This window comes from Gadus macrocephalus, chromosome 20 (assembly GCF_031168955.1).
Source record: "Gadus macrocephalus chromosome 20, ASM3116895v1".
Taxonomy (NCBI): domain Eukaryota; kingdom Metazoa; phylum Chordata; class Actinopteri; order Gadiformes; family Gadidae; genus Gadus; species Gadus macrocephalus.
The window spans coordinates 19,359,334-19,384,680 of record NC_082401.1 but is presented as its reverse complement, the minus strand read 5'-3'; the positions used below and the strand labels follow the sequence as shown (position 1 = coordinate 19,384,680).

The following is a 25,347-nucleotide window of genomic DNA, read 5'->3' as shown; positions in this document are numbered from 1 at the left end:
TCAATGAAAGGTCAAAATAAGACATTTTAATGTATACAGAGTAAAGAGCAGAAAGGGGGACAGAGAGTATGCAGTACATTGCTTCTTAGTTTAAAACTACAATTTTAAATTTAAATAGGACTCACCAGCCGCTGTTGGCCAGAGATATAGAGACGGAGCTGAGCAGTAAGTTGCACTTGGACTCGCTGGTGATGGCTTCACAGTTGGCCCCCGGTGAGATGACCAAGAACTCTCGCATGCCATACCTGTCGGAACAGACCAGGGAAATCAATCTCAACGCCCCAGAGCACAGCTTGGTTATTTCCCCTTATCCCTTTCTTTCCGTTTTAATTAGGATCTTTTTTTTTTTTTTTTTTCTACCTCCTTCATGTCCCTGCTGCTGTGAGACAGCTAAATATCCTGTCAGGGATTAAAGCTAGGGTAGGCAATTTGGAGATACCAGCCAGAGTAAACTAGATTTTGAAAGTATCCAACCCAAAAAACAAACTCTCTCTTCAGGACTCCCTCCCTGGCTAGCTTAAGTAATAGGTCTGCCTAGCCTTTTGGAAGACTCTGGTCATGGGCAGTCAGTGCACAGGCAGAATCCGCAAAGGTAGCTGGGTAGGTAGTTTGAAAAAGAGGTAGGTGATCCAATGATTTCAATAGTTTTATTTTTTTGTGATAGCTTTTGAAAGATTGATTGCTGTCGGGGGGTTAAGGATTTCTACAAATATGGCAAAAGATGCTTTTAAAATAAAACGGCAACCCTAGCTTTAAAATAAAACGGCAACCCCAGCTTTAAAATAAAACGGCAACCCTAGCTTTAAAAAAAAATGCAATTTTATCTTGTAGTAGTATCATTATAAGTAGCTTAGTAGTTATATATTTTATATACTCTTAGAGAGTTTGTTGGAACGGCGAAGTTGCCTTAGCAAATACAAAATGCAGAAGATCATCTTCTTGGCGTATTGTGTACTGTTCTATATGGAGACAGAATCTAAGTAACTCAATGCATGTTGATGTACGTCCATGGCTCACTGCATGTACTGTACATTTATAACTATGTATGTGGCAATAGATTTGATGCTATTCATTGCGTTCATATCAGGACATACTAGTACAGCCGGCCAAGTTGCAATAGCAAATAAAACTTCAGAAGATCATCTTCTTGGCGTGCTGCATCCGTCAGGTTTATGCCTACCATGTTCACATTTTGATATTCTGCGTGTGAAAAGGGGGGCACTCACCATCGCACCAGACAGTGCGCCCTCGGAGGAAAATCATTGTTCATACACAGGAGGTCCTGCATAGCCAAGGGAAATGCATCTAGAGACACAGAGCAGATCAGTTCAGAGGGAATGAAGCACTTCAAATAAATCAATCAATCAATAAACAAGGCAAGGGCAAGAAAATCTCAAAAAAATTATTAGCATAATCGATTTTGAAGTTGAATTGAATACAATTAAACTGTAAACTAATTTACTAAAATAAATAGAATCTATGATTAAGTAACGGAATCGTTTTCTTGATATACATTCAATAAACTGTGCCATATTTATACATTTTAAGTGCAACAAATACCATATTATACATATCAATGTGGGTTATTCTGATATTTGCCATATCGCCATGGCAGAAGGAAAACTAAATGACTACTGTACCTTCCTCGAGTTCCTCTTTCAGATCACTCTTGTCTGATTCCTGCTTCAAGTAGTGGTGGGTTATAGAGAACTTGAAGTCAGCGAAGTTGATCTCCTGAGACTTTTCCTCCCAGGTGCCACTGGTGTATTCACCCTGATAAGAATACATAATAGGTTAGTCCTTTAAGTAAGTAACTTTGGCAATGTTGAGCAACCGCAGCTTCACCTCAGCTGCATCACCAGTCCCGTTGTACATTCATATCCAATAAAAGGACTCTCTGTCCTGGATTATTCCATTTATACCACGGTTATCAACAATGACTTAAGATGCCACCTCATCATTAACATTGTTGATTTTTTTAATCTACTTAATGAGCTGAAATGAACATGTGCTTCCAAATGCTTTGGGCATTTATATTTTTTGACATCAAGGTAACATATGGTTGGATGTTGTATTTGACCGTTGTTTTTATTGTCAGATTGGTAGCAGAGGTGTCTGTTAACCATAGGCACCCTTGGAAAGCAAATAGACAAATCAGGTTAAAGTATTCAACAATGCTTTATAGAGAATATAAATAGGTATAAAGAGGAATCAAAATATGTCTTCTCAGAGGTCTTACTTTGGGGAAAAAGGTAAGGACCAGTGAAAAGGTGGGTTTACCTTCTCTGGAGAAGCCCTTCCGGCAGAGCTGCCAATGAGCTTCCAGTCATTTAACACTTCCTCAACTCTTGACACAAACCTGTCGAGGGACAATCAGTTTTAGTTCTGCTTTCATTCAGTGCATTAACTGCGGGCTCAGAAGCAATCAGCGTAAACATGTACCAGGAAAAATAAATGCAAAGCAAAAACATCCAGCCTTTAGATGAATTCAACAGCTGTATGTGAGTCAAGATGTACTTATTAATACTACACAGGATTTTTTAATTAAATTAATTTAGAACGTTTTAAATATCTTGGACCCTCCCCTATTTTGGCCACCCTGCTTTCATATACGATTCTAGCTATACTATAGCTTCAGACATGTCACTTGTAATAAGCACCCAACACTGCTCTATATGGAGACAGAATCTAATGCATGTTGATGTTTGTCCATGGCTCACTGCATTTACTGTACATGTATAAATGTGTACGTAGCAATATAGTTGATGCTATTCATTGCGTTCATATCAGTACATACTAGTACAGAGGTTGAAAGTTTTTCTGAAAAGTTCAGTCATATAGCGCAAGGCTGAACATTGAAAAATGTAACACCCAATAAGATGATTGTGCAAGCAAGTTATTTTATGGCAAGGAACAGATTAGCACTTTCAACCATGTTTTCTGCTTGGCTATCAACATGTCTCGCGAGAAGTTGAACATGAGGTCAAACACAACACTCAAAACCTCACTTTATTATTATCAATGACGAGTATTGTTTAAAAACGTAGCTAGAAGTATCATAAGAGAGGTGAAGCCAAAGCTAGCTAGCTCTCTCCTCACAGCACCTTTCCCATTCGGACGCGGTAGTGAAGTCCGTGATCTCAAACACCTCCGTCTCGGGCTGCGAGGAAAATACATTATTGTCACTTCAGTCGTTTATAAGCATGGGATCATATTGCTCAAATAGTGTCATAGTTGTTAAATAACTCACATCACTGTCCGCTGCCATCGTGAATACCTCTTGTTTACTTTTTTGTCATATGTTTCGTTGCATTATGGGAGTGCAGTGACGTCAGCACCAAGCCGAAACAGCTCGTGCCTGACGTGGAGCATCAGAGCCTGCAGGAGTCAGCATAATGGATGTAAAGGAAAAACCGCCACAGGCTGCCCGTTGGGAGGGAAATCATAAACAAAAATCATGTTTTGCCACCAGTGTTAAGTGATAAGAGAGTAAACAATCGTACGACAGTGCATCTAATTCAGAGGGACAGAAAGTCCCCGAGACTGGATAGAAGGGGATGCCAAATTTTGCTATACCTTTTTTGTGATCCTGCTATCCCATATAGTATATTTAATTCTGCAGGGGTTGTTGTAGCCATGTCACCATTCGTATAAATGGCATTCGTAAAAATAATCTGCCTTTTTCTAGTTTGAGGAGGCAGTAGGAACGGTCCGAAGTAGGAAGTCTAATACATCGGACAACATATAGGCTACATATGCAATAGATTGTATTGTTTTGTTATTTTCATTTACACATGAAATAAATGTCATCCCAAAAGTTTTTGATACATTAATTAATTGCGCAACGCGAATTAATAGCCAATAATGTGGAAATAGCATCCGCAAACAAACGTATTCACAAATAGGTTTGCCTAAAGTGACCAGCAGAGGTCCCCGCATGATACCAAATTATTATTCACCATTACAAAATAACTTTATATTCTTCAACATGATCAAGCTAATGTATCAGTCCTAAAGTCCTAAGCCTACATAGCTGTAGTTTGAAATGCTACTCTATATTATTGAATAGTGGTATGGCCCTGGTCCTGGTAAATTATGGTTAATCTGAATGCAATGTCTTTGACCTCACAGGGGCCAGTTCTACACTACAAGATACAAGTGACAAGAGCTGAACGTAAACTACAACCTCATTCCTCCGAACCCCAGTGTTCCAAACTCATCTGCATTTTTACATATTCAATCAAATACATTTAGCATTCTTTGCAAAGCAAAAAGAATTGACCAAAAGTCTTGGACCATGTTATAAAAATGTATTCAATCACTCATAATCAAACTCATACTTATTTGAATAGGCAATGCCTTATAACGAATATTCTAAGAACAATAATTGTAAAATGTACACAACATTTACTAACCATTCACTTCAATGATATGGAAGATATTTCTGAAGAAGATAGTAAAAGGAGTGATGTAGTTAACAGAAATTAAAATACTGCTTCCATGCACCCAGTGTGCTGGTCAAATGGGTCTGAGCATGGCCTTAGAGAGAATTATCTCTATCACTTTGGGTCTGAGTATTAGCCACGTATCCTGCACAATAACCTGCTCACACGTCACACCTGCCGCTCATCCTTTTAATGCCGTACCTCTTCATCTACCCATCGGTCTTCCTCTTGACGCACTGCTTGCTCTTTCTGTCCCTTTCCCTTTCCCTGTGGCCGTCCCTCTAGTTTTCTCCTGTGTTGGGTCTTGGCTGAATGCTTTATACAACTACGGTACCTTTAAGGACGCTGACGTAAGCATTTGCTGGATCGTGATAGGCTTATTGAGTTCCGCTTGCCCGGCTTGAGCAAACAGCATGGCGGAGGAACTGTGGAATAAAGTAAACATTCCTTTTCCAAGTGCTGCTTCTTCTGTAAAAGTAAATCCAAGAATCTTAGAAGGTATTTATTTTTTCTGAATCATGTATGAATCCATCTGAATTTGACAATGTAAACAGCCGTGGCACATGTGCATTTTGTTACCCACGAGGCTATGGCCTATGTAAATAACTTGCAGTAGTGTGTGACAATACGTTTTTGTTTCGTTGTTTAATTTGAAAATATTTTGCATTTGTAGATGCAGATATTAGATGGCTGCTGAAGAAAAACGACACGGTCCTTGGTTTGCTCAAAAGCCACATTCTTCAAACGGAGATCCGAGTTCTTTATGAGCTGCTGTTCACTTGTAAAAACAACCATGGGACAAACCTGACGTTTCGGGCTTTAAAGCAGGTAGGACAGTGATTCGACGCTTGGTGTTCCGTGCACGGGCTTAGATGTGCATTGTAATAAGTGGCGAGATCGGAGGGACGCAACATTAAACATGCATTGTTGTTATTTTTGTCCCAAAGGTTGAACAGTGTATCAACAGACTGAAGGAGATGAAGCTTGATGCCGCCCTCCTAAATCTTGCAGACTGTTGTGCAAGCAGGTTTAAAAGGTATTTGGCCAGTGTGATGGATGACTGCACCAGTTTCTTCAGACTTGACAACGGTGGAGCCATGTGGTTACCCCTTTTCCTGATCAGCTGTAATGTTATTTTTGCGGAACATACTTGAAATATCTTTGTGTTTTTTTTTGTAGCAAGATCTACCTCTCAGCGGCTTCGTGTGTTAGCTCATGTCCCAGTCAGCCCATGCTGGAGTGGGTCTCTCTCAAGGTCCTGGGAGCTGCCCGGCTATTGGCCTGCGTAATGGATTACTGCAGCAGAGCATTCACGTATCCTTATGGGCTGTTGAGCAGCATTTGGGGTGTAAGCATTTGTATCTGACCTATACTGGAATTCCAAAGGTTTTATAAAGGTTGCTGCCTTAACTTCTATCTTCTATCACGGATAGCCGTGCAAGGCAGCAGCTTAAACAGGACGAATTTATAGTCCTAAGTGTGGTAATCGCCGGCATGGTTAGTCGTCTATGGTGAGTGCATCTACATTTTATCTATTTGTATTTATTTGTAATAATAGCATCATTTTATTTTATTTAATGTTCCTCTAACTCTGGCCCCACAACAGGGTGTATTTCAGGGCCATGGTCGTTGCCCTGGTTCCACTGTATGGACACATTCAGATTCTGCTTGCGACGGTGTCCCAGGCACGGCCCATGCCCTTCCTCACTGGCTACCACCTGCCAACCGACCTGACGCAGTTCATTGGGCCATCATGGTCCTCACTGATAACCACGAGCTTCAAATCGGATTGGCTCCACAATACGCTCGCTCCCTCAAACCCCGGCCTCCCCCCCCCCACCGACATGAATAGTTACGATGTGGGCGTGGCACTCCAAAGAGGTGTTTGGATTACATGATCTGCTCTATTCAGAAAAATATTCCTAGTATTCCTCCTGTCCATCTTAAAACACTGAGAGGTGCTGTAGGTACGATTCGAGAGTGTGGCTGCCTCTATCATTTCTGATAAGCCTGCTTCTTTTCCGTGATGGTTTGGAAATATATCTTGCCTTTTGATCCCAGTCGTGTAAAATGCTAAACTTATCAAGGGCTGAGATACGTATCAAGAAGAGCGCAAATGAGCGAGGGGATGTTTTTTTTTTTTTTGTTGTTTAATTTCAAAAACTTGCTCTCTTTTCTGCTGTCTCTCTTTACAATGCTCAAATCTTATCTACAGCACCTTTTTAATTAATAGTTAGCATATTGAAACTATGTGGCGAGGGGCATAGAAATCAAATAAATGGGCGAATTGGACCCTGAACGCAGGAGCGTTTCCATATGATTCCTGATGAATTTTCCATGCTTACTTTTCAGTTCATGACGTAGACGGTGATCAAAATCCTTCAATCAAGATCTTCAAAAATGTTAGACGGGTATGTCAGCTACACTGCTCTCGTGTTTTGGATTTTAGAAATTACTAAAAGGAATATAATGATAAAATAAATTCACTGCTGATTTTATTGGTTTTTCCCGTACAGGATCCCATGCCATCTTCCTTTTCATGGAAGAGTGAGCAGGGAGAACAGGAAAGGGTTTTCCTTGCACAGGTCCGATCAGCTGCTACTTGTAAAGATTTGGCCAGCCACCTGAAGGAGATGATTGCATGGTGTGTATCTCAGAAACGGAAACGGGAGAAACCATATTTCTCGTTCCTGCATCTTAAGTGCAGAAGGTTGGAGCGCCTTGAATTGGCAGGAAACAGGTGAGAAGGACGACTAGAGCCCTGGTCTCAAGGATGGACCAGTTTATCATTGTGTTTACCTGTGTCTTTAGAGGTCTACTTTTTGTAACTGATTTGACATTTAAACAGAAAAACACATTTATGAACACGAATGTTTAAAATGTAAATCTCCAATAAAGACTAGGGTCAGAATCACACTGGTATGATCCTTCTGTCTTCCAATGACGTGTCAATACTTTGTGAGGATTTTGGAATCATCTATAATGTCATGGATATTGTGTGTCAACTTATTTATTTTTTATTTTTTAGTTTGCCGAGGAAGATCCGGCGTCTCAAAGGCGAGGTCTGCTGGGTTCTATCCCCCGCGGACCCGCTCCCTGTATCCTGCCACTCGCTCAGCACCTTATGGAAAAGGACCCATCCCAAGAACCGCTTCCAGCCGATCAGGTCTCGATTACGGACCACGGGAGCTCGTGTCCAGGTTGGTGCCCAGAGGGAACCGCAGCTGGTGAGGCGACGACCAAAGCAGGGAAGAAGGACTTGCAACACAACCAACGTGTCTGCCTCCAGTGGGCAAGATGAAATAGATGACATATTTTCTTCATTGGATTTTTGAATGCATTATTGGGTTTACATAACCTCACAAAACTTTTTGTGTGGTTAAAGGAGACCCCAACTTTAAATATCAAAACCAAATGGACTCCTACAGCTTGCTTGCCACCTCAAAAAAAATCTGTAAGGATATTAGGCAAGCTTTTTATCTACTGGCTGCCAGGACCATCTAGGCTTGAATGACGGTAAATCTGGCTGAAGAACATGGGGTTTGGATGTGCTTATTTTGTGCCGACTCCAATTGCATGCATGCTGCATCAGAACTGTCTGCACTTTCTGGATAAAGTGTTTCCAACAAGGCTTCTCCAAATTAGATGACCTCTTAAAAAATTATGGCAGAAGATAATTGCGTAAAAATAAATAAAAGGTTTCCAGCCAAACTTAGCTGATTACATCCTGGTCCTCAAGTCAGCTGTGAGCTTGCTCTCTGACAATTTAAGAAGATTTGAACTCCCTGATTCGTCCACATTAATACCTTATGGTAACAAAGAAAAAACTGATTTTATCAGTACTGGATTTATCCACTGAGTAGACAAAGAACAATATGGCCTTAGTGTTTGAAAGGTAATGCTCAAAATCAAAAACCTGGCACGCCAGTATTTGGATTAGGTGTCTGCTTTTAATGACATGCACCTTGGGAGTCTGGTTTCAAGAGATGGATGTATTTTAAGGTTCTTTCATTATTGAATGCCTTTACTGCTATGATGTCAAAATGTAATTGTTAAAGTTGTAATTATAATTTATCAGTAAGTGCTCAGGATCCAGTGAGATATAGATACAAAATTGCAATATTGAAAGAGGTTGACATATCATCATGGTACTGTGTCTGCACGGCTCACCCATATTTTTGTTGTATCTAGCCAGAAGCAGAAATGTCCATTTTCATTTGTATTGAAAGTACCAATGGTATATTAAATGGTGACCTGTAATGTTGTAGACTCATTGAAAGCTTTTGGCAATGTACTGTTTTGGTCGATTCAGGCACATACACTTTATAACATGTTTATTAATATAATGTAAAACAATAAATATTCAGTATAAATGGTTTCAGGTTAAACGTTTGGGAAACTAGTAAGAAATAGGATTTTAAGAAACTGAGCATGTTGTGACCTCACATCCGGTCCGCTGTCTTCCTGGTGGCAGCACATCCGGAAGGTGGGGTCTTCGTTGTAGCGGTTTGTTACCGTCTGGAAGTCAGCATACATTGAACTCGTTGTCTTCTACCAAATGCACTCTCCTGGATAGTATCAAGCAAAAACAACAATTCAATTCCTCTTCTGGTAAGATTTAAAAACATTTAATTTGAGAGGAATACATGTTTTCATAAATACAAATGTATAATTGGCAAGGGTCCCTTAATAAAGGAACCGCGACCCACTATGGATAATAACACCGATATAGGAGGAGAGTATTTATTGTGTTCCCTTATTTCCTATGTCCTTTCTTAACATGCTGGTGGGTGTTGGTCATTTGAAGGGTTTCTGAGCTTTTAATTAATGGGCCAATCTCATCGTTCTACTGATCATCGCCCCCATGCAATGAAGCGGGCGGCAGCATGTAGAGACCACTGATATGAGTCGATACGTTACACCGACGTTTGTGTCGTACGGTAGTCTACATTAATCAGGGCACGTTCGTGGTTCCCCTGAATGCAACTTACTTTGTTCAATGGTTTTTCCGTTCAAGTTTTTTGTTGATGAACGCAACCATATTGAAGACAGCGGGGCAGATCGACAATAGCGCCGTCTGATTTGAGTTGTGTTGACGGGTAGTCTATGATGCTGTAGCGAGGTTGCCATTTGACATGCAAATATCATTAATTCAGATGCTTACTTTAGACCTGGGGACATGCCGTTTTCCCATGAGGCTATGACACGCCCAAGGTTATTTGCCTATAGTTGAATCCAAGCCAGTCAGCACAAAAGACTGTTTTCACAACAGTTAGCTTTGGTCAAACCGTTTTATTATGCGTTGGTGGCGCGCATCTACAATACTGTCAATACAAGGGTGTTCAATAGATGGTGATGAGTTCTTCAAACCTGTAGCGTAAGGTCATCAATCAATATTCTTTGTGAAAGGTTTTAATGTAACACACACACACACACACACACACACACACACACACACACACACACACACACACACACACACACACACACACACACACACACACACACACACACACATTGGGTCAGTTAAACTAAGACATCCATTTCCTCACCTTGAGTTATACCTTGAAACTGAATTCATTATTAACCTTCTCACTTAAATGATGCAAATAACTTTAAAGAATAGCTGTTTGGTTGTGCCTCAAAAACGCCATACAAATCAAGTTTATTTGGAATGATTTTCTTTCAGATGTCATTGCCCCCTGTACATACGGAAGACTCATTATATAAGACATATGCCATGGAGAGAGCAAATTCAGCACATCTAAGCATTAGAGGATGAAGCTCATCATTAACGTGGATAAGATTAACCTGATTAGTGGAAACGATCATTCTGGGATTATGTCCCTTATTGCAGTAAATCAATTGACACTGTGATAAAGCTGTGATAAAAGCAAAGCCTGTATACATAACAATTACATTTCTCAAATGAAATATAGGCCATACACTGATTACTGAAATTGCACTATGCTGTATTGTTTACATGACCACTTAAATAATCCAACCATTGTCTTAAACCGTGTATAATCTGGTTATTATTGTCCAGGTCAAGATGATTTTTGAAACGAGTTGGAGTTGGGTTTGGCTTTTTATAGGCCTTTTTGGACCATATGGGAAAGATATGTCTCATTAATGTTTGTGTAATGTGTTATAATGTTGTTGGTATCTATCTCTGTGGTGTCCTTAATTAAGAGGGAGAGGCAAACCTTCCATAAAAAGGCTTCGCTGAGCAGTGACATACAGTCTATGTTTAACATGGTTCTCCGCCAGGAAGAGCGATGATAATTTCAGCCGCATACTTTTAAATGGCCACTTGTTACCAACATTTCGTAATTTAGATTATCTAGGAATTATGGGTCACTGGTGGTTTTGGTCTTGACACAGCAGTTTATTATTAAAGCTTACCCATTGCACCGCAGCAGTTCACAACAATACCTGATGGGTTATTTGACGAGCATCCGTCAACATGTACTTTCCAAAGTTTCGATGCAACTACATGTTCATATTGTTACCACTATTGACCATTGTATTCATGTGTGTGAGTGTGACTGACCCATGTAACCCTGGCATGGGCTGACTTTGCATTGATCCTTCCAGTTAAGGAAGTTAAAAAAAAACAGCTTGTTTAACCACAGCTATTAGCAGATTGTTTAGCCAATTCTAGATAATTTTACATTGACAGAGATTCCTTTCATGGTTGCACCTAGCATTCAGTGATGTTTAGTGAAAACAATTGACTGTTTTTGAAGATAGTTTTTCTGGATTCAAAATAAGAGGTTGGAGGTTCTTTGAAGGTAACTGGATTTATTCAAATCATCAAATCTTGTTTTTTTTTTAATATATAAACACTGTATTTAATGTTTCTGTGTGATTTTGCATCACAGTTTTAGGGTATTTTACAGATAGTCAACTCATTTATGGGGTTTATTCTAATGATGAATGCATAAAGTTTTTCTTTAACTTTGGATACACACATATTTTCATGTGTTGTGTGCTTGATATATTGCCTCTACAATAAGATTACAATATTGAGCTGGGCACCAAACGACATAGGGACTAGTTTCTAAGCTTCTTTGGCCTGCAGCTTCTTCTCTTCTGAGAGGCAGACAAAGGTCATGTGAATGGAACTAAATCAGCCGTACATTTCATTTCCCCCACGACTGGGACCATCTGATGTTTATGCTAGTGCTTCCAACAACTTCCTTTTCCATCAACCTGTCAGAGAGATATTTCCAATGCATCGGTGGGTTTTTTTTCGGAGAGGAACATGTCATGTTTTTATTCATGATTTTATATCCCAACTTACAAAACAGCGATTGCAGGAATTGAAATTGGGATATGCACCTTGTATTAGACTTCTTGTTTTGAAGTTGGAGTATTCAAAATATTGTCCATAATCAAACTTTGGGTTTGTTTGCCAGGTTTTGGGACTTGCCATATGATCCATATTAACCAATCAGGGTTTGCCTTAAACGTTTTGGAGCAGTATCTGAGGTTTGATTAACTTTACCTGGCTTAATCTCATCAGAAATCTATCTGTTGATGGCAATGATGTTATAAGTCTAGGCAGGATGACAATGCTCACCAAGTCAAATGGACTTTCCACGCCGGACGTGAGGTTCTGGGGAAGGGTTATTGTTTGATCTATTCCCACCGGTGTATATCCCTTAGAAAACCCTGGGTTGTCTCCTCTTCTCCCAGAGCAGGATGTTGGTCCAAACTCAGGCTGCAGAGTCGCGTATCGTGGCGCATATCTGGCATCCTATCTCTTTTCTTCCCCTCTGATAGACTCCCCTCTGAACAACATCTCGCCTCGACGGCCAGATGTTTTGTTTAACAGTAACAGAAGGAAGATGCCAGCGCAATTAGCTTTTAATGTTGGCCTCAGTTGAACTGGGGTGACTTTGGTCTGGAAGGAGAGTCCTCTCGTTCACAGAAATGGTTTGAATTGTTGTGTCATACTTCTTGAAGTAAAGAGACGCGATCGTTTTCAATGTCATTGGTTTCATGTTAAATGTGCTTTTTCTTTTATAAACAAGGGATCATGACTAAAAGCCAAGGTAACACACTTAATAACGAAACATGATTCTTGATACAAGTTGGCCTAACCCAAATCTAATTCACAGAATGTCAAATCCCTAAATGACTTGATTGTGCTCTATTTCAATATGAACTAGCTGGCCTTGTTATTGTGGTTGTTCTGCCAGATCCTATAGACTTATGCCAGTGGTGTGTTAGGGGATGAGTAATGTCCTGCTGTAATAAATTCCTCTAGTGCTGGCATATATTATAATCTTTATAGACATCATGTGCTATATACTAGTACCTACAATACAATTGCCTATGCTAAATCTAGTACTCTTAAATTCGTTTTTGTGGTACATTTACAGAACACTTACTGTGAGTGAGTTTAAGTGGCTGCTTTGAAAGGCTTGGACCCAACCCATTTGATTCGGTCAAACTAAAATATCATCAAACCCAGATCAGGGGTATTTATGAACTTATTTTGAAGTTTTCTTCTTGGTGCTGATATTGAGTCGGAAAAAATGTACCATTCATTTATAGGATAATATAGCAGTACATTGTAGTTGTCATTCTTGAAATATGGCTCTTAATTTCCTTCGTAATTTAATGACTAGATATCTAATGAGAGGATGAGTTTCTGCTGCTGTCTCTGAGGATGAGTGAATTGCCACATCTGCTGCCTGTGAGATGACTGGAGGAGTGTTTACGTCCAATAAAGAGGTGCATCGGTTCTCTGTTGGAGCTCATATTTACAAATGTTACTGATTTGCAAATTTACTTGAAAATAGTTGATCATGGACTCTTTATAAAAAATATTGTTAAAATATGTTCACAAGCAGCAAGTGCGATATTTTGTTTGGTAATTCAATACTATACGTCGTCCACCGTACGTTGGTCATTATTTCTTTTTAGCGAATGAAGGCCAAGACACCATAACAACTAGATATTAACTATTTGAATGGATGACTTCTGTGTGCATCCTCTGTTGCTGCTTAGCATCAACAGCTCTATGTGACAACTGGAGTTGCATGGAGCTGCACTGGTTTGTACCAAAAACTTCTACCATTAATACATATCCCCCCCCCTTATGTAGGTTGCATACGTTTTTATCGGATCATCTCACCAGCATCCTTTCATTATGAAGAGCAGAACTTGATGATTATAGATTATAGATTATAGGCCACCCCAGCCATGACACACACTTAACCAGCCCTTGTTAGTTTTCCGCCTGCAACCTGACGGTTTTCACACCATTACTTTGAATAAAAACCCTTTGAAAAGGGTTTTACAGATGGACATTTGTTTCATGTATAATGTGTACGGACTACGGGTTATTTAGTCCGAGCATTAGTCAACTCGGAAAAGGGAGTAGCCTAGCTTTTGACTTTCTGCGTCAACTTTTTGGAATGCTGAAGTAACAGGAGGGCGGTTAAAACGCCAACGGAGGGTTAGCTTTAACGGTGATTAATTTACCCTCCCTTGTTCTCTCTGAATCATATCGATATGCAAGGCTCTAAGAACCAGTCCTGTCCTGTGGCAGTTTCTCTATTTCCAGTGGGTGTTGCACTTAAAGCACTTGACTTTTTTTGCAAACTTTATGCAAATTCCACTTCAGGGGTCATGGGTCAATTCCAATGAATACGATTTCCCTCCCCCATGTACAATTTAATACATTTTCAAGCAAAATTTTCTGCTTATGTAATTTCCAATATCCCCACAGAAGTTGATGCGTTGAATGTTTTCATGGAACTTTGGGCAGGATACAGCTTAAATAGTTTTTTTACACATCAAATAAACATTTGATTTTCACACCCAATCACATCAAATTAACAGGATGTCTGATATGCATCTCTGGTCTTTGCAAAGATTTTTAGCCATATTTTAAAATCAAATCACAAAAGGCGCAACCAAAAGGCTCCAAAGACGTGCCATACTTTGGAACCACTGTCACTGTAGGCATAGTCCAAATAAAGTGTTTCAGTAAGTGTTCGTCTGTCCTGTCATTTCCCTGACATGGAAAACTAGCACACCGTTTTCATGCCCTTGTCACTGCAGTGTAAACAGATCAATGAGCAGAATTACAACCGTTTTTATTTTAAAGGAACTCCTATCGAATTGAGGGGAAGTGAGGCAGCAGAGTGTGTTTAAGGAAGAAGAAGCCTACTTAGTAGCTACTGCCAGTGTAGAAGGGTTTGGTACCACAGTGGAGAGGATTTAACACCCCCCTTCACCTCACATCTTTTACTCAAAGCTTCCTCTGTGCAACTTGCTGGAGCTGAAGTTAGTTAGTATGCACCACATCGGATCTGTTGTTGAACCTCATGGATGCATGTTTTCGTGAGCAACCCCGTAAATTTAGTTTTTTTCAACCCAGCCATCCCATAGACAGGCTGTCCCCTATCTTATCTCTCCGGCTTTTTTTGTTTGAGATGCTGACAAACTGGCATCTTTTCCCTTGTCTCGTCTGTTTTGCTCTTCAATTATTCATCGTAACTTGTTCATGCCATAGCACCAACAAGCCAGAACAAGTAGGATTTATTTGCTTGAATCCTAACAGAACGACGAGAGAAAACAGGTGTGGTAGATGTTGATGCCTCACGCCAGGAGTTGTCTTGAAGGCGGGGTTATAGTATTGAGAAGCGTTGCATATTATTTGGCAAATAAAGTGTTATCATTTATGAATTAATAAATAATGGGGAGAGCTAAAATACAATTCATCAACACAAGTGGCAGAAACAGGCTGTATTACTCATCGATTGTGCCACCTGTAATTCATTTTACACTGTGCAGGCTACAGCCGATCAAATGACCTTTAGCTTGGTTTGGAATTTGGATAAATGAAAGGCTTGAACGAAGCAAGGTCATGCCTGATAACGATTTTAGTGACTTTATCTTTATGGACCTGGCTGTTCACGCTACAGACTGACAAAGGTCACAAGGTCAGCATTCATATCATTCATTGTTCTTCTGGTGTTCATTCTTATCGCACATGTTGAGACTATTTGATGTTATCCACATAAGGGAGCCCTGCTAACTTCCGCTAATGGCCGGTAACGGTTCCCAGGTCCTGCAAAGAGGAAGTGGAGGGAGAGCAGAGGCAGGAACTTGGGACAGGTAACCCCCCCCTCACCCCCATTCTCAAACGTTTTAATGCAGAGGACATTTCCCTCCTGTTGTTTTCCTCTGGGCTGGAGAGAGGAGGGGGAGGATGTATGGTAGACTCCTCACGCACACGCACGTACACACACACCTAGTTGTGCGTGGCGCTATGCCGGGCCATTGTTTGTGCCTCGCTCCATTTCTCTCCTCATCAACTCCTGTTTTTCTCTAACTTTTTTCTACCATCAGCAAAGCAGCCCCACCTCACCCCACAAACAAAAGGTAGAAATTGCCCACAAGCACCACCGTGTCTCCCCTGTCCTGGTCTCTATATCTCGGCTGTCTGGCTGCACTAGTATCCACAGGGGGGGAGGCGGGTTGGTCTCTCTCCTCTGACTTTTCCATCCCCTCATGGCCATTTTCTCCATTGTTGTTGTTTTGCTTTATTTCCACTGAGCGCGACAGGGGCAATAGGGCGTAGAGACGGGCCGTGATGTCATCAGCAGACTGTTCTGGAACAAACCGTCTCCTCCAAAGGTTTAGGACAGGAACACCCGCACGAAGAGTACTGAGAAGAAAAAGTTGTCTTGTATTCCCATGGGATTCTTGCTTAAAACCCATTATTAAAAGCAATCAGAGTGTATTATAACCTTCTATGTATTCATGCAGCCTAAATAGATGATTATAGTACCCCCTGTTTTATTATACTCCCTCTTTAATATTTTGAATCTATTATGAGCTTATAAATGGTGCAAAGATTTGGTCAGTTTATTGTCACAGTGACCAAACTATGCAAAATAAACAAAAAATTTGAGTTGTGATTGAGTGGATATGTGTTTGTGTGTGTGTGCACAGGTGTTTGAGTAAACATACATCATTGGGCCTGTGCATTGGGGTCCGGCTGACAGCCATCAAATGAATCTCCAACCCGTCCCTCTGGCCTGCCTGGCGGGCATGCTCTCTGTCATCTATATTTCAGCAGCGGGGCCCCAAGTTATTAAAAGAGAGAGAGAACCCTTTATACTGAAGCTCCCATCTCACTTTCTCTCCCACCCATTGCCGTCCCGTATCTAGGTCAAGAAAGACGTCAGCAGTTTCTCTTGAGCCACATCTACTATCTCTTTTTAGTTATGGGAATTTCTTTTGGGGGGCGGTGCATACTGGAAGAGGCATTGCTTTGGTCTTCTTTCAATATGTCATATTGGAACGTGCGTTTGGCCCAATATTTAGTCCTTGTTGTGTGACATTGTTATTTTCATGCCTGGCAGTGCATGGTCGGTGTGATCTTTTTCACATTCGCTCATTGATTCAAACTCACAAATGTGTGTTTGTGCATGTGGCCCACTTCACAAAGCTGCTGAATGACAGTAGTTTGAACGACAGCAGGAGAAGGGAAGAGTGTGGATATCCTTCTTGGTATATAGCCCTCTAATTCCCATGACAACAGGGAACAAAGCCAGGAAAACTCCAGGGCAGAACCCAGATTTCCTGGTTATAGAGTGTGAGGACAGACCTGGCATCCACCCCTGACCCCTCCCTCAACCCAGAGGCCACGAATCGGTGGCGTCATCACATTATAGCCCAGTGCTAAACCCATGACTATGGCTCCAGCGTTAACTATATAGTTGCTCTTTGTCGAAAAAGAGTGAGTCCATTAACTCACGCCATTCCTAAATAATCCATTTTAAATGTTGCCAGATTCCATCCGTAGGCATGTCATATTGGGTAGGCACAATGTCATGTGAGATCTGGTTTCATAACACTATTTTGCAACTGAAACCCCATATCTGCTGAATTCAAATAATGATATGACCACCAGGCCAAATAATTTTCAGCTCAAAACAAACTAACACATTTTGCTAGATAGCAAATAATGTCGATCGATATATAAAAGTGCAGTGCATACTGTGCATATATAAATATATGACGTGGAATGTTTGGCTGCTTGTATCTTCTCTGGAAGGGCAGAAGTTTGAAGGAGAAGAAGTTCTTATGAGCGTTTCTTTGACGTGTTAACAGTGTCTTTGAGGTGGAATGATTCTACTGATATCGGGGGGAGGCCAGTGATTTTGAAGGATCGGTTGCTGATGCGTTGGAGTGTGTGTGGCTGCCTGGCCGAGCTGTGGTAACAGACCGCTATGGGGGATGTGAGAATGCATTCAATGATAGTTTAATTATAGGAAGGGTGTAGGAGATGCTGTTTGAAGTAAGGGAGCCAATTTCTCTGCACTCACGGAAAACAAAGACTTAGAGCAAATCAACAGTCACGGTTGGTAGTAGTACATTTGCTGATATCTCTGTTTTTGCCCACCTTGTGAATGCCTTGTAAAGAACGGGACAAGAGTGTGTTTGCCGTTAAGGATAGCAACAACATCTTTTGGGACATTTGGGATTCAAATATATATATTATAGCGGATAAGCTGCCCATTTTACTCTCAGGGTGCGCCGAAATTGTAGGGACCACAGGTTGTGACAAAATATTTTTTGGTCCAACCGGTGTAATTTAAAATTAGCTGTTGAATATCACGTGGAATGCCAAAAACGTCATTGACGGTCGTTTTCGGGTGTCCAGCAGGCTAACCGCTGGATGGCAGACAGACGGCAGGAAATGAGAGGTGGAACGAGGCCAAAAGCCGCGGCTCTCGCTGAGGCTTTTTGTCGGCTCTGGCATGACACATTTCAACGGCAACAGTTGCTAGAGAGGCGGCCTCTGGACTGCTGGCATGCTGATGGGCAGGAATCAGGTGATCACGAAATGTGTCACAACAACACAGGGGCCAGGAGACACCGTGCAACTAATTCAATGAGGAACCGTTGAGTTAATATTTTTATGATGAGGGAACACAATACAGACAAAAAAATATATAATTTCACTATTACTGAACAGAATTATAATATAACTTAGCGGAGCAAGGAAATCTCTCCATAAATGAAGTTGAAAAATCGTGACCTCGTCATGTGACCAGTATCGAGTTTATATCCATATTGTTCATTAAAAAAAAAATGTCACTGAAATTAAAATACTGTTGTATTCTGTGCCAAGACGATGACTGCTGAGGTTCACCGTCACCTGACTCTAACAAACATTGATGGAGCCTGGGCGCTCAGTGGTACAAAGGCCACTCCGTTTTAAAGAGACTGCAGGCGGCCCTTTTTTAACAACATCCACCAGTACACCTTATCCTCAGCTTGTTAATTTGGATGTGGTGAACGCTGGTCCGACAGAGATGGAGCACACACCACCAGTCACCCAGAAGCAGCCCCTCTCTCGATTCCCCTGCCCCGCTGGGGTTAAGAGTCACCGGGTGCAGACCGATGTCCTGCCTTGTCTTTAAACGAGGTTCGACCCTTGTGCCCTTCTTTAATACACTCGTAAACGGCTTCCTGAAGTAGAGGGCCGTGAGTCCTCTAGTGGCAGGGACCTTTTGATGGGGACCCCGGTTGAGTGGGGGTCTTTGTTGGGCCAAATCCTGGGGACTTGGCAGAGTATGTTATTGCCATCTTGGAACTCCATTAATGCAATGATTACCGTCTGTCCTGGTTTGCTACCACACTCCGGAGAGTCTCCATATATCTCTGTGCAAGGCCGGACCCTGGTTCCCAGTTTGCAATTGGAGAAAAAGGCATCGGCCTACATAATGTTTGTCAACGACTAATGATTTCACTTTTTGTTTTCCGCACATGCAGGTGGCGCCAGGTGTGTTTTCGGGGCAGTAACCAGGAAGAGCGTGTGCGTGCGTGTGTGTGTGCGTGTGGTTGTGTGTGTGTGCGTGTGTATGTGTGCGCGCGCACGAGAGAGGGAAACCGAGGGATTCAGCGATGGCTAGCAGCAAGAGCAAGAACCAGAGCTCTCTGGCCCTGCACAAGGTCATCATGGTGGGCAGCGGAGGAGTGGGCAAATCGGCCCTCACGCTGCAGTTCATGTACGACGAGGTAGGCTGCCTGCTCGCCAGCGGTTGCTTCGGATAGTTGATCAACAGCCCTAAAGGCAGACACCTGCACACCCACGACCCACTTCCCTGTAGAGATGGAAACACACCACTGGCAATGCAGCCTTCCTCCCAAATGATATACTGTGCATTAGGGTTGCCGCGGTATACGTTATTACCGGTGTTGCCGGTGTGTAACACAGAGTAATTGGTGTTGGCCTCAACACCGGTAACACCGGTAATACTGTATACCGCTGGGCCGAGTTTTTTTTTTTTTCAGTAATAAAAAACAAATTCAGTAAAAATGAATAATATAATGAAGAAAATAAAAATGTGTAGTATAGGCCACAGTTTTGCTCTGTGCGGAAGAGAATTGGCGCGCTTCCTTAGAAGACCGATAACCATAGCAACGCCGGTAAACAAACCCCGCGAAGCCCAATCCCTACGTGAGCTCCCCGCGCTACGGCCATCCGGAGGCGCACAGAGCTTTTGGCCGTGATATTATGATATATAAAATTATATTATGCTATTATTTATAGAACGTTATAAGCGCTGCCAGCCGCTGTCACCGAGTGTGAGAGGAGAGTTGACGGAGAAGATGGCGGTTGACCTAGTTTCAAAGTTAATACCGTTTATACCGGTAATACAGGTTTTGACACAAGCGTATTACTCGGTATGAAAATGTCCACACCGCGGCAACCCTACTGTGCCTTCACACATGGTCTGAATGGTATTGGTTGAAATTAATTAATCTAGTTCGAACCTTTCCAAAAGGAACAAAATTGTATGTATTGACATTCAAGTATTGAAGTTTAAAATTATACATAATATACTCGTGTTAAGTATTTTATGATAAAGAAACCGTTCAAACATGCCTACAATGAAACATGAATGAAACATATTTTCATGGTGATTAGGCCTTTGATTTGAGACGCACACCATCAGAGGAACATCCTTAAACATCCTTAAACAACCTCAACAAGCAGGCAGCATGTTGAAGTGCCCTTGAGCAAGTTGTTAAACCTTCAGTGGTCCCATTAGAAGTGAGTCTGTTGCCCAGAAGATGACTTGTGTATGAGATGTTGTGCTGAGCCAATATCCACAGGGGCCACCGTAACGACAACCCAAATCCTCAGACAACTTTGCCTGGAAGGGCAAAGAAAACACGGATTTATCAAACTAATGGCTTTCCCTCAACTCAAAATGTAAACACAATGAATCAAGACACACATTGTGGTGTTTTGCACATCCTTTTTCGAAATGTTCGACACTTACTCATATCATATCTGTTCCAAATTAATTGTGTGTGTGTGTGTGTGTGGGGGGGGGGAATTTGGCAAAAATCTAGAAGTATAACCCTAATTATACAACGGGGGACCTAAATCCAGCGATCTGATTGGTTCCCAACTGTTGTATACTGAGCGTATTGTGGTAACCCGGTCCTCGGTTGGACCGGGTTCCACGGACAGAACTCGCTTGGCTTAGGGGTTTTGGCCATTTCAGGCGTTTATTCACAACCAACTTAACAAACCAACAATGACGGAGACTCGGACTCGGTCTCTAGGGCCTCCGTGGGCCTCTAGGCTCTCTCGCTGCCACGAGCCCTTCCTTCCTGCACCCGAGCCGTGCTGTGCTGTGCTGTGCCTCCTTTTAAAATGGCCCCCGTGCTTTCGGCCAGGTGTCCCCCAATCACCCTGATTGGGGTGCCGAAAGGGCTGCTCTCCCTCGCCGGCTGGTGGGTGGGGGTGGTACACCCCGTCCTCCACGGTACCCCGGGCCCGTCCAGGCCGAGGACCACGTGGCGGGATGCCACAGTATACATAACTGCTATGACGCCCGATCATTTTGTGAAAGTTTGCATATCACTCCGCGCCTGGAAGTAGAAACAGTTACAAAGTAAAACATATGGATGATGGAGAGGGTGTAAATGTTGTTACTCCGGGAGTGAGCAAGGCGATGGAGAGACTAACGAAAGCTTAGGCACACGGCGAGTGAACTGCTCCATAGGATAAATTGCCGGCGAACCGGTCTATCGGAGCCTTCGCTCGGAGGGACGCTAAAGTGTGTTGCATAGCGACCGTCGATGCATAGCGGCAGCCAGGAGGGACTACTTTTTTGTATTCTTTAATAAAAAGGCTACTTTGACTTTCTTGGTTTCTTTTTAAATGTAGTGTGTCTATGACTTTCGTTTCGCCATAACAGTAACCGTTGTATAAAAGCAATAGATCACTTCAGTCAGTGGCATGTGCTCATTATACCACTGTGAAGGGGGTCGCCGGCCCTCTGCTGCGCGTCGGGGCCGGACAACGCCCCTTAACAGTGGTATAATGAGCACATACCACAGCCTGGCGTGATCTATTGCTTAATTATACCGTCCATAATAGCTCATACTACTAAACCTTTTATTATAACAGACAAGAGTCCTACCTGTCTTATCAGTATTTGAGAAGGAGGCAACAATGTCTGCAGAGTAATAATCTGAATGGGTGTTGATGTTCCCATCAGCAACACATTTTTTGATGTTTCTTTGTTCTCCTCTGTGAAAAACCCTCTACTTCCCTCTGCAAGACGGTGGCAAACAGTATTTAGCTTTGGAGTTTTACTCTAATATGCACTTTGAAGGTGAAAGCCAGACAAAGAGATGTTGATTCAAAAGACTGAGTGTGCATCGCCTTGAAGGTGATTTACCCAAGAAGTGGATAGCAATTATGTTGTCCTTGGAACTGAGCACATCTTTCCACTTCATCAGAAAGTGGTGTCCTTGTTCCTAGCAAAATATGTAGTTTCAGCCTCTCTTGTTTCCCTTTCCTCCTGTTTTGATGAATCTAATGGAAAATGAAATGGTTCTTCCTGGCTTCCAGTATGTAGTGGTCGCATGTAATGCAGGGGTCTATTTCACGTGGAACATATGAGTAGGGTGGGATTAGCTTTTACTAATGTGGCTACAAGTACACCAGTTGTTTTCAAATCTGCAATTCTAACCACACTTCATCAGTCACCCAGAGGAGCTTGCTGAAAATTAATACCATAGCCTTTTGAATATCAATCACATCACAACACTAAAATGTGAACGTCTGTATTTGGAGTAAAAATAAGTTCTGTGGCATGCATTTAAAAATACTGATCCATTGAACCATTGTGTAAGTGTTATACCGAGGTGTTGCTCCACTTCCGGTCCCATTGTACCACCAAGCCCACACTCACAACACCCCTCCCCGCCTTCTCATTGCACCCAGTTCGTGGAGGACTACGAGCCCACCAAGGCGGACAGCTACAGGAAGAAGGTGGTGCTGGATGGGGAGGAGGTCCAGATCGACATCCTGGACACGGCGGGCCAGGAGGACTACGCCGCCATCAGGGACAACTACTTCCGCAGCGGCGAGGGCTTCCTGCTCGTGTTCTCCATCACGGAGCAGGAGTCCTTCAGCGCCACCGTGGAGTTCAGGTACCCACCCCCAAGGTCTTCCCTTACTGCCACTGCCTGAACGCTGGTCTGTGCGTTATCTAACTTTGTGTTTTAAACCAGGAAACTGGGTTGGTTGCTAGTGCAACAGTTTGTCATGGTCGAGAGCCAAATTTATTATGGATGTATTTATGTGTCAAAATGCGTCTGTACAGGAGATTCACAGACAACATAACAAAATTTGGTATCTGTGTTTCTTATGGCATCTATCTTATCTAATCCAAACAGAATTTCATAGCTGAAATAAGAAAAATATATATTCCATGCAATTATAAATATAAGGGATATACTGTAACCTGGGATGAAACGGTGCGTTCCTTTTGTTTGGGTTCGCTTTTTTTTACAAAACCTCTTCTTTGTAAACTACACCAACATAAACCATCTCATATGTTGGCTCCCCCCATGATTCTGGCCCTCTCTCTGAAATTGGGGGTACAACCCCCTTGTTCCATTACTATAGGAACACTACCGCAATGGGGATATTTTACCAGGAGAGATACAACACCAAAAAATGCTGCGACTTTGATAAATCCAACATAAAAAACACAGTTTATACAGTTAACTTGAACATAAATGTGGTTTCAAATTCCCATGGGGAGGTTTTTCGCTCACGTACGCATCTCACGCACCCAGCAGAAGGCTCACTTGGTTGTCCCATTTTCCCAGGGAGCAGATCTTGCGGGTGAAGGCAGAGGAGGACAAGATCCCCTTGCTGCTGGTGGGGAACAAGTCGGACCTGGAGGAGCGGCGGCAGGTTTCCGTGGACGAGGCCCGCGGCAAGGCAGAGGAGTGGGGCGTCCAGTACGTGGAGACCTCTGCCAAGACGAGGGCCAACGTCGACAAGGTAGGACCACTGTTGTTTTTACTTCGATTTATCTATTGTGAAACTGTGCTACTCTCATGTGACCTATCAGTGTTGCGTTCGTGGGTGTCTGAACATTTTGTTTTCATTTGTCCCCCCTCTCCCCAGGTGTTCTTTGACCTCATGCGGGAGGTGCGAGGCAAAAAGATGTCGGAAAACAAGGACAAAAACGGCAAAGGAAAGAATAAGAAGAACAAGAAGAGCTTCAAGGAAAGATGCTGTTTACTGTGAACTTGTTTTCTGTGCAAACCGTAAAAAACACACGCACACGCACACACACACACACACACACACACACACACACACACACTGTGTATGTCTTGGGAAGGAGTTCAAACATTGAAGGCACCCCTTCACCCGGACCTCTCCCGTGTTGCTCATGTTGAATCAAATATGTCTGTGTTTGTTGAGTTTTTTAACAGCTGCTCGTGATAATGTCTATCGAACAATCTTAAACCACTTTTTTAAACCATGCAAAAGGAAGGTAACCACTAATTTGAGACAGTGACTTGTGATGGCTTGGAAGAGGCCAAATGACCAATTGTCTGCTGATTTTCTCCAGATTGACTTTAGACCTTTCTTACGCCAACTCGAATATACTGCCAACGATCCCTAGTTTCATTTATTGCTGTGCACTTTTCCTTCCCACTTTTTTAACATCCAGTAAGCTTAGATTCACAATCAACTACTTTCCTGGGATCTCTTAAGCCTAATTCTGTACCTGTGTACCTGCTGTTTCAATGACATTCGTATACATTTTACTTTCCAAATATAATGGTACACTTTTAATATTCAGAATATTCATTCTATTGACTCATTCAACTTTTCTAGGTTTTTCTTGTAAATACAAAACACAATTTCGACCCAGGTAAACATCTTCTGCTTTTGGTCTTGAATTTGTTGAGAAAAAGTCCAAGACCAAGGTCTAATGGCAGAGTGGTGAAATTGAATGGAACTCTCTTCCCTCCCACATTGCAGTTTGCAATAACAGTGAGGGGAAATAGTCATTGTGTGTACTAAACCTTGCATGGTGAAGGAAATGCAATCCGGAGGGCGATCTCACCCCTGTTTCAAAGGGCGGACATAATTAGCCACGATGGTTCTATTGTTTATCCTCCACATATAACCTTAAGTCTCTGTCTAAACTGCACTACATAGGCCTTCATTGCCAATGCCGAAATAATAAATAGCTCAATGAATTCATGCTTGAGATGTAACTTGAATGTGCCATCAGAATCTTACGTCGATATGTCCAAATCCTTGTTTCTCGTATTGGATCTTGTGTTTTTAACTCAATGTATGTCATTTGCTTTGTGCGTGAGTGAATGTGAGATGGAAACATGGACATTTTTCTAGTGCTACAGTGAAGTGTTTTACACTTGCCTAAATCAAGTGTCCTCCATTACCCACAGTCTATCATGTTATTGTTTGCTCTTTCTACTGAAACAGCAAGAGTATGATCATCCATTTGAAAAGACAACCTTTAAATATGTTGCCAAATAAAAAAAGATCCCTTTGTACATG

At 42.1% G+C, this 25,347-nt stretch overlaps 3 protein-coding genes across 5 annotated transcripts in view; 2 read left to right on the top strand and 1 right to left on the bottom strand.

The window, feature by feature from the left end:
* Positions 1–3,387, bottom strand: part of rab3gap1 (RAB3 GTPase activating protein subunit 1) — a 45,282-nt gene extending 41,895 nt beyond the window's left edge. The window contains exons 1-6 of the mRNA XM_060040407.1: positions 3,251–3,387; positions 3,105–3,160; positions 2,281–2,359; positions 1,641–1,773; positions 1,227–1,305; positions 126–245 (exon numbers count right to left, since the gene is read on the bottom strand). Of these exons, the coding sequence (XP_059896390.1) occupies positions 126–245; positions 1,227–1,305; positions 1,641–1,773; positions 2,281–2,359; positions 3,105–3,160; positions 3,251–3,268 (485 nt within the window). The 5' untranslated portion in view covers positions 3,269–3,387. The remainder of the gene's footprint in view (positions 1–125; positions 246–1,226; positions 1,306–1,640; positions 1,774–2,280; positions 2,360–3,104; positions 3,161–3,250) is intronic.
* Positions 3,388–4,635: 1,248 nt separating this feature from the next.
* On the top strand, positions 4,636–8,705 carry nepro (nucleolus and neural progenitor protein). 2 transcript variants are annotated; one of them, XM_060040311.1, is made up of 9 exons: positions 4,636–4,943; positions 5,119–5,273; positions 5,393–5,481; positions 5,625–5,759; positions 5,879–5,956; positions 6,052–6,326; positions 6,798–6,856; positions 6,962–7,185; positions 7,474–8,705. In XM_060040311.1, the coding sequence occupies exons 1-9, from the start codon at positions 4,859–4,861 to the stop codon at positions 7,778–7,780; spliced, it is 1,407 nt and encodes a 468-aa protein (XP_059896294.1). In that variant the 5' UTR covers positions 4,636–4,858; the 3' UTR covers positions 7,781–8,705. The 2 variants fall into 2 exon arrangements, with proteins under 2 accessions (XP_059896294.1, XP_059896296.1); XM_060040313.1 differs by having other exon boundaries at positions 4,705–4,943; positions 6,962–7,089.
* Positions 8,706–8,896: 191 nt separating this feature from the next.
* ralba (v-ral simian leukemia viral oncogene homolog Ba (ras related)) lies at positions 8,897–25,343 on the top strand. Of its 2 annotated transcripts, XM_060040315.1 has the most exons (6): positions 8,917–9,056; positions 15,535–15,584; positions 19,257–19,502; positions 22,735–22,943; positions 23,628–23,805; positions 23,932–25,343. In XM_060040315.1, exons 3-6 carry the CDS (start codon positions 19,389–19,391, stop codon positions 24,052–24,054), a joined length of 624 nt encoding a protein of 207 aa, XP_059896298.1. In that variant the 5' UTR covers positions 8,917–9,056; positions 15,535–15,584; positions 19,257–19,388; the 3' UTR covers positions 24,055–25,343. The 2 variants fall into 2 exon arrangements, with proteins under 2 accessions (XP_059896297.1, XP_059896298.1); XM_060040314.1 differs by lacking the exon at positions 15,535–15,584 and having other exon boundaries at positions 8,897–9,056.
* Positions 25,344–25,347: the final 4 nt, after the last annotated feature.

Excerpts from the sequence above, each read along its gene's own strand:
- nepro (XM_060040311.1), top strand. The coding sequence starts at position 4,859 with ATGGCGGAGGAACTGTGGAATAAAGTAAACATTCCTTTTCCAAGTGCT. Across the intron at positions 4,944-5,118 it reads AAATCCAAGAATCTTAGAAG|ATGCAGATATTAGATGGCTG; the intron begins GTATTTATTTTT and ends TTGCATTTGTAG. Across the intron at positions 5,482-5,624 it reads TGTGCAAGCAGGTTTAAAAG|CAAGATCTACCTCTCAGCGG; the intron begins GTATTTGGCCAG and ends TTTTTTTTGTAG.
- ralba (XM_060040314.1), top strand. The coding sequence starts at position 19,389 with ATGGCTAGCAGCAAGAGCAAGAACCAGAGCTCTCTGGCCCTGCACAAG. Across the intron at positions 19,503-22,734 it reads TGCAGTTCATGTACGACGAG|TTCGTGGAGGACTACGAGCC; the intron begins GTAGGCTGCCTG and ends CATTGCACCCAG. Across the intron at positions 22,944-23,627 it reads AGCGCCACCGTGGAGTTCAG|GGAGCAGATCTTGCGGGTGA; the intron begins GTACCCACCCCC and ends CCATTTTCCCAG.